The following is a 15,171-nucleotide window of genomic DNA, read 5'->3' on the forward strand; positions in this document are numbered from 1 at the left end:
TACAGCACAAATCTTAGAAGTGCTTAAACCAGCGCAACGTAGAATGTACACGGTGAAGAAAGAACTAATTCATATTTTTTTTTCATTTTTTCACCCTTGCATCGTTTAAATATTTGGAAGGAAATGTCTGATAGAAACTCAACCCCAGCCAGGCGTGGCTATGGAAAAATCTAGCAGCCTTGGGTCTACCAACACCTGTTAGAAGTGACCTTGAAGTTCTTTTGACAGTGTCTTTTTCCTGTCTCTCTCTCTCTTTAAACATTTCTGAGTGCTGAACCTTAGTGAGCTTGTCTCTCCCTTTTGCTGGTTTGCTTGCTGGTCCCTTCCACCTGCAGCCATCTCCCCCACTGAGCCTGTCTTGGCTTATCTGTAAGATTGTGTTCTCCAGCCATCTACCAGGTGAGGGGAGCCGGAAAGGGGGCGCTGCTCCTGTGGCAGCTACCGTATGCAAGCTCGACCTTTGCCACTTTCGGCTCCGCTGGGAACCAGGAAAGAATGTGGTTTCGGAAGAACGCGACAAAACCGTCCTTACTCTAGCCTTCTGGTTTTCAGAATGTACTCCGATGTCTAAGCCCTGGCTCGAATACTGAAGTCTTGCCAGAGGAGGGAAGCTTAACAGAGGAAGCGCGGAAGGGGGACGGACAGCGCCGCCGGGTTGGGTGTTGGAGAAGCATAGCGTCTCCAGCACTGTAAACATTAACTTATATTAAAACCCTGCCTTTGTCGTCCCTGGATTTCACAAAGCAGGAAGTCAAAGGCAGGGTGCGGGGAAGGAAACTGCCCGAAGAGAGGGCCTTGAGTAAATTATTTAGCTGTGACACAAGATTGAGTCATCCACTTTTCTCCACACCTCAAAGTGGGCCCACGTTAACATCAGTCCACACGTCCACTAATCATTTAATCTAAGAGGAGAAGCCAGATCGCCAGAAGCCAGAAAAATGTCTGGAATTGGGGGCTGGGGAGTGGGGTTGTTGCTATGTTACCCAGACTGACTCTGGATTCCTGGGGTCAAAAGAGATGCGGGGTAGCTGGGGTACAGGTGCAGGCCACAGAGCAGAACTTGGAGCCAGTGAAGGGCAAGCCAGAGAAGCACCCCTTGTGCACACCCCGTTGGGGGAGAAAGTGCCACATGCAACCGGGAAAGGCAGAAATGTGAAGGCACATTCATACCTCGTGCCGAGAAACATCCCCTAGGACTGACCCCAGTCTGGTGCACTTGACCACCAAGCCCAGAAGCAGCTGCAGGGGCGGGGTGTTGCTGGTCGGTGCTGAGCACCACCTGATCACCCAAGTCTGCGCTCGGGTAGCAGGGATCCCTGCGCTCAGCTGGAGTAGCAGCGCCTCCTGCCGGGTCCTCGTGGGCGTAGAGAGTTCCGGCCTGAGCTGGGTGGCCGCTGGTGGGGACAGCTTTGCGACAGCTGCAGGAGTCAGCTGGGCAGCCTGGGGCGCTCAATCCGAGGCTACCCCAGGGGCTTCTAGCCCCGGGCGTGTCGGCGCCGACGCCGAGTAGCCAGCTGCCGGCTGCTCTCAATTTAGAGGCTTGTGCGATTTAAAAATGAGGGAATTCGCCCGTAGTAGGGGAGCACGCCTTTAATCCCAGCATAGGCAGGCCGAATTCCGAGTTCAAGGCCAGCCAGGTCTCCACAGAGAAACCCTGTCTCAACCCTACCTCCCGCCCCCAGAAAAAACAAGGGAATCTGGGCCACCTGAGGACACGAATTCTGGTCCCAACACCCACAGTTCACAACCATCTCCAGTTCCAAGGGATCTGATGTCCTCTTCTGACCATGATAATTCATGCAAGCAAATACACATAAATAAATAAGTATATTTTATAAATAAAAATAAGCAACCGGGCATGTCTTTAGTCAATGCTAGTATTTGGGAAGCAGAGGCAGGCAGACACTAGCCTAGACTACATAGTGAGTTCCAGGACCGCTAGAGCTGCACTGAGACGCTGTGTCTAAAAATAAATATAAACATTAAAAGTCAGGGCATGCTTAATTTAATAATTAGAAAGGGCTCCCATCAGAACCAAGCTGCTCCAAAGGAGAACTAAAAAGTGCCCGGAAGCTCGCAACGAGGCGTCTGGGTGCAGATCGTGGCAGTGGCAAAAGCGGTGCCAGGGCTTTGAACACCGGCAGCCTTGTGCGCATAGCCACGCTTACAAGCTGTGACCGCGCCGGCGCCCGGGGCGCACCGAGTGATTCCCGAGGCTGGAGCGCCGCCTTCTGGGCCTCCTCCGGAGGAAGGCGGTGCACCTGTGTACTTGGGAGGGGTACTGCTCAGTTGGCCTTGGGGAAGGCGCCTGAGCCTGGGCTGTGTATGCAGGAAGCCGGTGTTAACTCCTTCCTGTTGCCTCGGGGAGATGAGATACACAAAGGCGCCTTAGCATTTAGAATTACAAACAAAAACAGTGGGGCCAGCGAGATGGCTCTGTCGGTAAAGACAAGACGCTTCATACTAGTCCTGATGATCTGTCTCTTCTGTAGTGGTAGTGGTTTGATCGCTTAGCGGCACAGGTGTTTGGATTTGTAGCCAGTGCTTCCCTGGGTGTATTTCCGACAATTGAGAATTCTCTAGAAAAAAAAAAATCAGTCTCAAATACAAACTGGTTTTTCCGAGTCAAATTGAAGAAGGAATAAACCGAAAGTTGTGGACAAAAGTTGGGCATGTTGAAGCGCGTTTGCAACCCCAGCATTTAGGAGGGGTGCTTGTAGAAGAAGGATTAGGAGTTCAAGGCCAGCTCTGCTACATAATCAGTTCCAGTCTTGTCTGTCTAATCTAACCTTTTTTTTTCTAGTTATTTAATTCGTTTGGGGGATTTTATTTTGCTTTGTTTCTTTGAAATAGAGTCTCACTGTGTAGCCTTGGCTGGTCTGGAGCCCAATATATAGACTTACAAAAATACAGAGATCCACCTGTCTCTGCCTCCCCAGTGGTGGGATTAAAGACACATCTAGCTATGCTCAAGTAACTTTTAACAACTCCTAAATCTGTGGTCTAGGTAATTAATCTTTATTCGGATGTTACTATTGATCAATTAATTAAGATGATCTAAGTGCCATACAACACACCACTATCTCATATGATAATGATGAACTCTTTTTTGTTTGTTTATTTATTTGTTATTTATACAGTTTTCTGTCTGCATGTATCCCTGCAGGCCAGAAGAGGACACCAAATCTCACTACAGATGGTTGTAAACCATCATGTGGTTGCTGGGAATTGAACTCAGGGCCTCTGGAAGAGCAGCCAGTGCTCTTAATCTCTGAGCCATCTCTCCAGCCCAACAATGATTAACTCTTATTTTATTTTCCGTGTCTACTTTCCTGAATTCAGAGAGGATTTTTTAAAGTAGCATTTTTAATTATTTATTTTTATTTTATGTACATTAATGGGCTGGGGTTGTCACTTGTTTTGTTATGTTTGTTTTTCAAGACAGGATTTCTCTGTGTAACAGTTCTGGTTGTTTTGGAACTCTCTTTGTAGACCAGACTAGCCTCCAACTCAGAGATCCTGCCTCTGCCTCCTGAGTGCTGGTAGTACATGTGTGCATTTCCCCTTTTTGGTTGCACATTGATGCCTTGTCTGCAAGTATGTCTGTGTGATGGAATCAGACCCCCCCCCAAGAAAGGGAGTTAGAGACGATTGTGAACTGCCATGTGGGTGCTGTGAATTGAACCCAGGTCCCCAGAAGAGCAGCTAGTGTTATCACTGAGTCATCTCTCCAACCCTCAAGTAGCATTTTTATACAAACTTATACTGTCATACTGCATGTAGAATGTATTATGACAGCAGGCTGCTAAACCCAAGAGTTCTGTAACAACTCTTGAGCCTCAAGAAAATAATTCCTTTCCTAGAAGCTAAAATAGACATTCAGGAACTGCCTGGGGTTCTACTACCAATAAAATATGGGACCCATAAACCCAATGCATGAACTGAAAATTATTGTGTGTGTAAATGCGTGCATATGGAGAGATGATTCAGTAACCACTTCATCTGAGGGATGTCTTCACGCATCAACCGCTCTGGCGGTCTCACACCTGTGAATCCTTGAGTTTAATCTCCAAAGCCACAGACTAAGACCCAAACCAAACCTAGCTTTGTGCGTTCAACCCCTAGCCCAGAATCGCCAAGGGCTTGCAGGAAGAAAAATTAACTTTTCACTCTGGGGCATGGTATCTTAGTTGATAGTATCTATACCTGCAGTTGTTAATCACAAATTCCGATTTGGAGATGTTGTTAAAACAAATGTTAATGTTTGGGTAGTAGAGACAAAGGAGACAGAAGGTCACCTGTGTGCTAGCCTCCACCTTCTCTGAGCCAATTTCTCCTAAAGAATTTCAGGTATGGGCAAGAGAGAAGTTTCAGTGCTTAAGAGGTCCTGAGTTCAATTCCCAGAAAACACAAGGTGACTTCCAGCCATCTGTAATGAGATCTGGTGCCCTCTTCTGGCCTACAGGCATACATGCAGGCAGAACACTGTACATAATAGATAAATAAATCTTTTTTAAAAATTGTCAGAAGCTGGGCGTTGGTGGCGCACACCTTTAATCCCAGCACTCGGGAGGCAGAGGCAGGCGGATCTCTGTGAGTTCGAGACCAGCCTGGACTACCAATCGAGTTCCAGGACAGCCTCCAAAGCCACAGAGAAACCCTGTCTCGAAAAACCAAAAAAAAAAAAAAAAAAAAAAAAAAGAAGAAGAAGAAGAAGAAGAATAAAATAAAAATTGTCAGATATATGCTGGTCTAATCTCTGCACCTGAGATATTCTGCCTTTTTTTTTTAAGGCAGCCATGGGTGGGAGCGAACATCTTTAGTCCCAGCACTCAGGTGACAGAGGAAGGCAGATCTCTGTGAGTTCAAGGCCAGCCTGGTCTACAAAGTGAGTTCCAGGACAGCCAGGGATGTCACACAGAGAATTCAAGTCTCAAAAAACAAGAAAACAAGCAAACAAACAAAGACAAGGTCTCAGTCAGAAATAATGACCTTTAATCCCCACACTCAGGAGACAGAGGCAGGAGGAACTCTGAGTTTGAAGGCAGCTTGCTCCACAGAGTGACTTCAGAGCTACACAGTGAGACCCTGTTTCAAACAAAAACAAAAACCAAACAAAAAGTAAAGACAGGGTCTCACTATGTAACCCTGGCTGTGCTGGAACTCACTATGTAGACCAGGCTGACTTCAAACCCACAGAGATCCACCTGCCTCTCTCTGTCTCCTGAGTGTTGGTATCCAAAGATGTGGACCACCAAGCCTAGCTTAATTTTTTTCTTAAGGATTTCAAAATCGGGGGTGTGGTGACACATGCCTTTAATTCCAACACTCTGAAAGCAGGGGCAGGAGGATCTCTGTGACTTTGAGGTCGGTCATTCTGGTCTACATAGCAAGTTCCGGGATAGCCAGGGCACCATAATAAGACCCTATCTCAAAATAATAATTTCAGAGCTTTTTTTTTACCTCCTTAGAAATCTGATATAAGAAATAGATGTATTCCCTCTCATTTGTAGCTAAGGGAAACAAACAAACATTGAGGCACTGCGTGATGATTTGGCCCTAGGGTCTTTCTGGGCTACTCCTCCAGCTGTCACCAACACCTGCCTGGTTTCCTTCAGTCACAACACAGCTTCCAAGGAAGACAGAGGGGACCAGCAAAGGGACAAATGAAGTTAAGAGTTCATGAGACTCAGAAGCTCGTATAAGCTAGTGATGACTTAAGAAAACATTTTAAATATTTACAAGTAAACCTACATAATTTAGGCTTTCCTTTTTTGGCTTTCGAGGCTCATTTGGTACAATACCTGCCGCAGCAGTTTCAATGTCTGGAAACCTTAAGGACCAGAGTAAAGCACCTGTCTGGAAGACACTTGAGGGATGCAGGGGGACTTAGGGCATCAAACCACAACTGGCTTTGGGAATGACTCATGGAAGAGCATGGAATTAATGAGATGGTGTTGAGCACATCATCGCAAAAAAAAAAAGGGATCTTTTTTTTCTCCTTTGGGATAAATAACAGAACAAAACAGCAAAAAGAGTTACAAAGAGGGTTCAGAAGCACCTTCAACTAATCTTCCCTCCCCTAGAAACCATGTGTTTGGACATTTCTAGGAGTAGCAAGGAAGCCGCCCAATGACTGCTTGTTTGTCATCTTCCCATCTGGAACTCAGGCTAGTTTGTCTTCACATCTGGAACTCAGGCTAGTTTGTCTTCACATCTGGAACTCAGGCTAGTTTGTCTTCACATCTGGAACTCAGGCTAGCACCCTGCTGCTCCAGAGTGCATGAGGTTCTATGGGTGCAGCCGAGGTTATTTTGACAAAGCAACCAGAGCTAAAAGATCCAGGAGTTCCAGGAAGGGGCAGTTCTGTCGAGATCTGAGAAATGGTCCATCCCAAGGTTCTTCATCGTCAGGCCCTGGAGCGCTTTGCACAAGATCGGTCATGATAAAAAGCAGCGTGGCTGTTAGGAAGGCCTAATCGTAAGTGTGTGCTGTAAAGATACATGCACCTATGACCTCATCTGATTCCCATAATGCAGACAGGTGAGCTGTAACTCAGAGCTGAGATCTCCCCAAGGTCAACAGACCCTGAAATAGTAGCAAATTACAGCCCGCAAAACAACTATTTCTTCTCTGTCCTTCAGTAGCCCCGTATTGCTTTGTCTTTTTTCCCTTGTTGGTTATGAAAACAACAGCAAGAAAATGACTGGTTATATGTTTTAATTGCTAATCCCTACCCCTTCAGCGCTATACTAGTTTTCTGCAGGCCCAGGGCTATCTTGGGAGATCTCGGGAGCCCCAATGTGGCAGCAACTGAGGTGAGGAGAGGTGCTATTTGAAATTTTCTGACTGGCCAGGATCTGGAGCCCTTTCCAAGTGTTTCCCTGCAGAGCTCAGAGCACTAGCCAAGCCTCAGCTCTTCCCAGAGCACAGCGCCCCCTAGAGGCCTGAGCCCAGCTGGATGTCTCAAGGGCTCCATGCTGGGGCGTTTTGGAACCTCTTGAACCTCTTCTCTAAAACAGTTTCAAGTTCCAAGCACAAGGCGCCCTGAAATTTATTGCCTAAACTGAGGCTGCGCTGCCAGTTCCCGCCACATCCCACGTTTCCTCCAGCTGGCTTTGGCGATGACACTGTGTCTCTGGGCTTGAAGCGTCACTAGCCCGGGAGGCTCAGGCAGGCGTTTGTTGCAGATAGCCGGGTGGGGGCAGGGGGGTTGTCTGCTGGGTTGCTTTTCAGAGTGAGCCCCCAGATCATCTCTGTGCCTAGAGGGGGCCAAGCCCCGGGAAGGGGGAAAGAACTTGTAATCGCGTGCAGCAGGACAATGCCGACTTTTGAACCTCTAACCACTAAGCAAACAACCCTTGTGCTCTTGCTCCACTGTCCAAACAGGGTTTATTGACAGGCGTTTCACGGCAACGCATAGCAACCGCGCCGCCAGCGAAGGGCTGGCGTGTGGGCGCGGCCAGAGCTCTTTGCTGGGGCAGGAGGCACCTAGGAGCAATGGGGATGGATCACCTGGCCCTGAACCTGGGGAGCACCCGCCCCACAGACGCCCTCGCTGCTTCCCTCTGGGTGACCAACTCCTTCCTCTTCCCGCTGGAGCCACCCCCCCCCCTCGTTTCCCAATCTTATAACAAATCCACCACCTGGAAGGGCGGAGAAATTGGGGAGGTGCTGCCAGGGGGCTGGGGGGGGGGGAGCGCATGTGTCTCGCAGCTGCACACACCCTGCCCTGTGTGCCTCCTCCCTTCGAGAGTCCTCGCCCTGCGTTAGGGCGCGGTTTAGTCCTAAATGCTGGGGTAAATCTTCCCTTCCCGGCCTTGCCCGGAGACCGTCAGATATGCAACCACCACTTGGATCTTATACTGATCTTGAATTCTTGTTTGGGGAATGAGGATGGAGGATAAGGTCATTCCGGGTTCTAAAGGAGTGTAGACAAGAGAGGGCCCATGGAAATGTCTAGTGATTCGGAAGACTACATATAGTCATGGAAATGTTGTCTGGAAAGAACAGAAAAATATTAATCAATGCTTGTGTCCACTTCGCTGGGCTAAGGGGCATACCTGGGCGCTCGAGGGAGGGAGTTGTCCTATATTTGTATTGAGAAGGGAGTTGAAGCCCGCTTACCCCACCCCCATGGTTCTGTAGCAGCTGGGAAGCAGCTAGCCTTTGTGATGAGCATTTTGCCCAAAGGCACCCCTAGGAAAACCACACATTCCACAGCCCGATGCTGGACTGAGTCGTGGGGGCGGGGAAGGGCTCAGAACCTGCTCCTTCTGGCTTCTGAAGCTTTGGGGGAAAAGCAGGCCGGACGGTCTTCTCAACCTTCTTCCTTCCCCCACCCCACCCCCACAACTTCTAGCTTACAATCAGAGAACATATTTTATTTCCTGAAAAAAAATAATTTGTCAAAATCCAAAGAAGATAAATGCCAGGATCTGAAATCTGTAAAGTTGGTTTATCTTGTCTTCTTAGAAAATAAAAGTCGACTGTGTTCGGATACCCCTACTTCCCTACACCGTATCACCTGTCTACCCATGGCTTTTTAAAGGCTTGCTTAGCTGGTTACACAGATCAATGACTCCAACAGCAGCAACAGCTCCGTTCTTCACCAGCCAGAGACTAGGGAAAGAACCGGAAGTCCAGGTTGGCTCTGGCATTTACAACACAGACATACATTCAGCCTACAGCAGCTCTGGTGACAGGCTTTCCAAACAAGCCCTTGTCGCAGGGGCCTGGAGTTGGCTGACCACCCCCTCCTCTGGCCGCAGTCCCTGAACCCACCAACCCTTCCAGGTCTGTAAAGGGAGAAGAAAACACAGACCACCTGGGGGCTCTGCAGACTTTGATCAGCCCAGCCTGCGATGCAGCTGCCTCTGGCTCCTGCAGTTTGAACTGTCCCTGCCCCTGAGGCAGGACGTCCAGCTGGTTCTCAGAGAGCAGTCAGTAGGAAACAGCCATCTCGGCTCAAGTATTGCTCATTCTCCCAGCCTCACTCCCTCCAACCAGATACACAGTCCATATGGGAAGCTAAGAGCCGGGGCAGAAGAGGCTGAAAGCTTGTAGCCAGTCCTGGCAGGGAGCATGAACGAAGGCCCAGAGATCACTTCCTTTGTCATCACTGGCCGGAAGAGTCAGAATGGAAAAAATAAAAAACTGGACCATATCTTCCCCTGAGGCCCACAGTCCCACTTGTCTTTACTTCCGTCCCCATTCTTCATCTGTAGGTATTGTTTGTGGGTGGCAGGAGAGGGGTCTCTTCTGAGGACTCTAGCAGCGCCCATGCTCCTCATGGCTTAGCCTGGAATTGCTCTGCCGCCGCTACAGACCATGGGAGGGGTCACTGGGTAACAGTGGGGTTTAACACCCCTCCAGCTGGCCCCAGGACCCCAGGGACAGAACCAGGCACCGAGCCTTGCAGTGATGACACGGGACTCAAGGGCTCGGGCACGCTCCTCAGCGACCCTGGCTGAGGCTGCGAGGGCTGTGGTGGAGGTGATGCCAGCTGCTGCTGTTGCTGCTGCTGTTGCTGCTGCTGCAATTTCTTCTTGTTGATTTTCCTTTCCTTGGCTCTGCGGTTCTGAAACCAAATTTTAACCTAGAAATGACAAAAATAGAAGGTAGGAGAGGGTATGAAAAGAGAAACAGCACCACTGAGATCGTTCTCCCAGCTCTTCCAGAAGTTTCCAGTTGCCTTCCCCCATGGAGCTTCAGCGCAATGCCGAAGCCTTCATTCCCTGAAGAGAAGTGGCCGGCTCACTCCTTACCCACACCCTCCCCATGTTGCTTCCCAAAAGAGCCCTTTGGAGTCTCAGAATCAAGAACAGAAGCCCTATGCAGAGGGATGGTCCACTCAGGTGTGCTTCACCGGGACGGGACTTCCTTTGGCCCTCAAAAGCAGTGCAGGTAAACTACGTATATACAATGTTCTTCACCTTGGCGCTGGCAGTGAGATTTCGCACAAAATTTCCCGGCTGTTTATTTGTCCTGTTTTGTTTTATTTCCCTTTTCCCTAGACTGTAGAAGTGTTCTTGGGCCAAGTAGTAACTCCTTCGTTTTTTAAATAAAGCTTTTATTTTGAGTTATGTGTGTATGTGTCAGTATGTGTGTATAACAGAATGAGAGCACCCAGGGAAGCCAGAGGTACTGAGTGACCCCTGCAGCTGGAGCTACAGGCCACTGTAAGCCACCTGACATGGGCGCTGGCAACAGAACTTAATTCTCTGAAGGATCACTATGTGCTCTTAAGCACTGAGTCATCTCTCCAGCCCCTGCCTCTATAATGTTTATAAATAGACTGGGACTTTGTTTTCCTTAATTTTTTTTCTAGTGCTGGGTGTAAATCCTAATACAGTGCTTTCTCAACCTTCCTAATGCTGTAACCTTTTAATAGGCTCCCCATGATAAGGTGACCCCAACCGTAAAATTAGTTTGTCGTTACTTCATAACTGTAATGTTGCCACTGTTACGAATTGGAATGTAAGGATCTCTGGGCCCACAGGTGAAAAAAATCACTGTCCTAATAGATCTTTATTGGCCCAAGTGGAGTTCCATACTGCAGCAGCATCTTGGCTTTTTTTCTTGTAGCTCTCAGATCCCACAAAATAAAAAACAATTCAGAAACATCAGGAAAGACAACTGGAAACACAAGGATTCTCAAAAAGCAACTGCTTGCTCTCTTCCTTTCACGGAGGAAACAGGGGACTCTTGGCCAAGCTTTCTAATGCTACCCACCAGCCCCCCCCCCCGTCCATGCAATAATAACCAGACCCCCGGAAAGCGACACCCACCTGCCTCTCAGAGAGCCCCAGTGTGGCAGCTAATTCAGCTTTCCGCCTGATGGTGATGTATCGACTATAGTGAAACTCCTTCTCCAGCTCCAGCCGCTGATGGTCTGTGTACACCACCCGGTATTTGTCTTTCGTCCTGGTTTTCACTGGGGAGGAAGGAGAAGCTTTGGCTAAGAACTGTAATCCATCAGTCACAGGTAATGACAAACCTCCTTAACCCAGGAGCCATTTCTCTTCCTTCACTGATGTGGGGGAAACAGGTTTAACTGTCTACTACCCAGGCTCACAATATCCACCACAGGATCCCAGGGAAGGGGAAGGGTGTCAGCCTGGGGGCACAACTAAACTAAACGGGACTTCTCACACGGCCCCCTCCCTCTCATAAACCAAATATAGTAGATTTAGGCCCAGAAGAAAGGGAGGTGGGGGGAGTGGCCAGATTCCCCAGATATATAATATCCACAATTTCAGGTTTACTAGAAATGGCAGCCACCTTTAAAACACCTGGGGCTGTGGGGTCAACATAAGGGGGAAGCTACCCTTTGTTTCAATACAGTGCAAAGATGGATACAGGGACTGGCAGCTTCTTGAAAGCCACCGGAATCTTATTCTAGATACTCCTGCCCCGGAATTCTGAGCTCCGCAAGATCAGGAGGAAAACCCCTCCTGCTGAGAACACTTCACGCCTGCCCAACCAGGTTTGGCCCAGGGACCTTCTCTTTTTTAATTCCCCATTTATTCTCTGGGACAACTATCTGACCAGTGACCTACGATCATTGGATTGAGTCAACATATTAAATCTTGGATTGATTGTTTTACTGAAGGGCCTTGACAAATAGCGCGGGACTGCTGCATCACGCTGGAGCCTGGCTATCGGGGTTGCTCCTCCAACACAACGCTGGCCAGGAACTGTTCCACGTCCCAAGTTGGAGAGGCCTCACAGCAGAACAGGTTTTAGCGCCCAACGCCTAGTCGAACAAGGAGATCTAAGGGGTGGGAGTTGCCCAGAGGTGTTTAAGGCCCCGCAGGCTGACTTTGTTCAGGTAAAAACCTTTGCAAACCACAACAAAAGCGCCCTGGGAGGATACAGGCGGGATCAGAGAGAACCCCCCCAGCCTCTGAAAGGGGAACACAGTCGCAAACAATGCAGGACAAGGCGATCTTATCAAAGAAAAACCCTTTCAATGCCTTAATAACAACCGCGTTCTGTTTGAATTACCACTACTGAGCAAATGGCGGCCTCAGCTTTCATCCCCTTCCCCGCCAGGCGCATTAACATAAACACAGCCCCGCAGGCGCATTTGAATGGGAGCTGCGGCCCCGACCCCGCGCCTGCTTTGGAAGAAAGGCATCCAACACATCCTGAACCCCACTCGCGAGTGCCCCACTCTAGGGGACGACAGAATCGGACCCGGCTGCGCAGCCCAAATAGCACAGCATTTGGAGTCCTATAGAAAAGTGTCAGAGCTGAAAAGTGAGGCGCAGGACAGTTCCCCACAGCGGTCCTCGCTTAGGACGGATGCTGCCTTTTCAGCATCACGCAGGCTGAAGATAAGGACTCCTCTGCCCGCTCTGAGGTCCGCTCCCACAAGGGCCTTGGAGGTAGCCCCGCACCCCCTGGGAACCAAGGAGGGGGGCTGGAAGAGGGGAGGGATGAGAAGGAGTTGTCAGAATTCATTATTGACTGCGAAAGTCACCACCCTCTTTCCGGGGCCCTAAAAAAGACAATGGCTCGGCTGAAAAGGTGTACATCAAAGCCGGCCGGGAGGCGTACACGCCTCTGCCCCTTGACAGATGACGCTCTGCAGAGGAGTCGGGCTCGGGCGCTGCGGGCCACAGCCTCCCCACATTAACATCACAAGGGCGCCCGGCGCCGACAGCGGCCTTGCCACCTCGGCGCGGGACTTCACAGCGGCTTCTCATCTGCTGACCCCGCGGCCTGGGCTCCTGAAGTTATCTTCCCCCTCCCAGGACCTCAGTCTCGGACCACCCACCCCCTGCACGCTAAAGGTCTTTCGTAGGTCTAAGACCCCTGCCGGCGACCCCCGCCCACTGTCCTTTAGGCAGGCGTGTGGAAGGAAGGTTTGGGGGTAGCTCAGGTCTAGGAGTTAAGTCCTCCTGGAAATGGCCAAGCCAAAGCCCAATGGAGGCTAATCTCCAGTGATCATTTTGCCTTCTTTCTGACAACATTGCCCACCAGGACGCTCATGGGGTGTGCACAGTGACGCAGAAGAGTCCAGAGACAGGCCCCCAAGTGCCGCTCTGATTTATACGGCTGTAATTGGCTATAAACCTCCGCAAAGTGGCCATAACTTGCATGTGGCTCGTCTGTGCTGACAAGAAGCAAACCGAGAGAAGTGGAAACTCAAGGAGCTGGAGGTTTCACGGAACAAAAAGGGGACTCCAGTATCACTCCCCTGTCACACTTTTCTTACTTCCTTCCCACCCCCCCCATACACATCGGGGACATCAGAAAGGGTAGAGCCGGTGGCAGTGAACCCCGAAGTCCGGGAAATCTAGGGTCTTTAGTGAGTCTGGAACACACAACACGCGCAGACACACGAGATTCTTGAAGTGAAGGTTTGAGAAAAATGGCCCGCGTCTGAAGAAGCTGAGTCGGCTCAGGCCTTCCTCTCCCCCGATCCTTGCTCTCTGTGATGATCAGAGAAGACTTCCGTGGGAGACTTTGCTTAGCAGAAGGAAGGGTCAGGCATCCTGGAGCGCCCCCTTCCCCTTAGGCTCCTGAGGTCAGCGCCTTCTCTCCAGCGGCGCACAGCAGCGTCCGGTCTCTGCTCGAAGCATCGCTGACCCCTTGAATTGACCCATATGGCCAAACCGGTCCTGGCGCAGCCTCCACACTCCCTGGCCATTACCCCTTTTGCGGGTACTCAGATGGAGGAAGGAGAATGGGTAGCTAAGTGGTGTAGTCACAGTAAGGAGGATCCAAGGTCCCCACTTCTGTGAGCTGTGTAAGGAATGCCGGCGGCAGCGAACTCGAGGACGTGATTCTGCTCGCGGCCGACAGTGCTTACGACATTGCCCATTGCCGGGAGCTTCCGAAGGTATCCCGAGGTTGCCAACGAGGGACTGTTAGGAAAAGGAAACCATTCCTCTGCCCTAAACAAACCCTAGTGTGCGAGGCACAAAATATGCACTTCTGGGTACGCAGTCAGTAAAAGACCCCTTTTGGGGTCCATCCCTGTGTTTTTCCCTGTGCCCCTCCTCCTCTACTGGCGAGAAACTCGCAGACAGCTCGCGACAGCCCCGGAGCGCGCGGGACCTGGGGCGCGCCCCAGCACCGCTTACCTTGGCTTCCCAGGGACGGCTGCGCGGGCTTCCGCATCCACTCGCACAGGTTTCGCCGCTGGCCGCTGGGAGACAGCTGTTCGGCGGCGCCGGTGGCTGCGGGTCCCGGAGGGCCGGGGTTGAGCGTCTGCAGCAAGCCGGAGGCGCAGGACGGCGCGGCGGCCGGATGGTGCGGGTGGTGATGCGGGTGATGGTGAGCGTGGTAGTCGGCGGGGCTGCTGTAGCCCATAGCGGCGGCCGGTGAGCCCCCGTTGAGGCCGTGGGCTACAGCGTTGGCTGCGGCAGCGCCCCCAGGCGGGTAGCCGTTCCAGTCCTCGCGGAGAGGGGCTCCGTAAGCGGTGGACCAGGATGGCCCTGGCGACTGAGCGCTGTCCAAGTTCGCCGCAGCAGCAGCCGCGGCCGCCACGTGGTAACCACCGTAGTCCGGGTACTGCGGGGGGCTGACAAAGTTCTGCGGCGCTAGGTTGAGGCCGCCGGAGTGGCGCACGGAGCTGGGGTACATGCTCACGTCCTTGTCTAGGAGGTAGCTCACGTACATGGTGGCGAGGGACCCAGAACAGACCTCACCATGCTGCCTGGGGACGAACGCTGGAGGCTGCCAGGGGCGCAGAGGGCTAGGGATGAGGGGGCGCGGGGAGCTGCGGGTGGCTAGCTGCACCTCGACCCACGGTCCTCCGCTGGCTCCTTGCGGCGCTCCTGCCTCCCGGGCAGTCCCTCCCTCTGTCCTGCCTCCTCCCTCTCTTCCTTCTTTCCTCCCACCTCCTTGCCACTAGGCTGTAGAGGCGGGGAAGACCCGCCACAGGTTGGCTTGCAGAGTCCCAGGCCAGCAGCCTTACGTGATTAACGAGTGTTTACAAGACTCTATTAGTAATGACACAGACACCAATGGCTGGAGACGCCGAGGCGCAGCGCACTACGCTCACAACCCCCCCCCCGAAACAAGATTTGCATTTTAAAAGATAAAGGGGGGGCTCGCGAGGGGGCAGCGACCAGATCACAGCTAAATATTCAATCCTTTATTGTTAAAGAGTTTCCTCCTTCCAACCTGCTGCACTTTAACCTCCAATCACAGGCT

General features: G+C 51.1%; 1 protein-coding gene across 2 annotated transcripts; it reads right to left on the minus strand.

Moving 5' to 3' along the window:
- Positions 1–8,363: 8,363 nt before the first annotated feature.
- On the minus strand, positions 8,364–14,920 carry Cdx2 (caudal type homeobox 2). 2 transcript variants are annotated; one of them, XM_040750264.1, is made up of 3 exons: positions 14,097–14,920; positions 10,795–10,936; positions 8,364–9,598 (listed from the first exon to the last, which is right to left on the minus strand). In XM_040750264.1, the coding sequence occupies exons 1-3, from the start codon at positions 14,632–14,634 to the stop codon at positions 9,457–9,459; spliced, it is 822 nt and encodes a 273-aa protein (XP_040606198.1). In that variant the 5' UTR covers positions 14,635–14,920; the 3' UTR covers positions 8,364–9,456.
- Positions 14,921–15,171: the final 251 nt, after the last annotated feature.

This window comes from Mesocricetus auratus, unplaced genomic scaffold (assembly GCF_017639785.1).
Source record: "Mesocricetus auratus isolate SY011 unplaced genomic scaffold, BCM_Maur_2.0 Super-Scaffold_100008, whole genome shotgun sequence".
Taxonomy (NCBI): Eukaryota; Metazoa; Chordata; class Mammalia; order Rodentia; family Cricetidae; genus Mesocricetus; species Mesocricetus auratus.

What these genes read in the sequence shown, in the direction of transcription:
- Cdx2 (XM_040750264.1), bottom strand. Translation starts at nt 14,634, where the DNA reads ATGTACGTGAGCTACCTCCTAGACAAGGACGTGAGCATGTACCCCAGC. An exon ending in GCCGTCCCTGGGAAGCCAAG is followed by an intron (nt 10,937 to 14,096) that starts GTAAGCGGTGCT and finishes CTTCCTCCCCAG; the next exon opens with TGAAAACCAGGACGAAAGAC. An exon ending in ACACTGGGGCTCTCTGAGAG is followed by an intron (nt 9,599 to 10,794) that starts GCAGGTGGGTGT and finishes TGTCATTTCTAG; the next exon opens with GTTAAAATTTGGTTTCAGAA.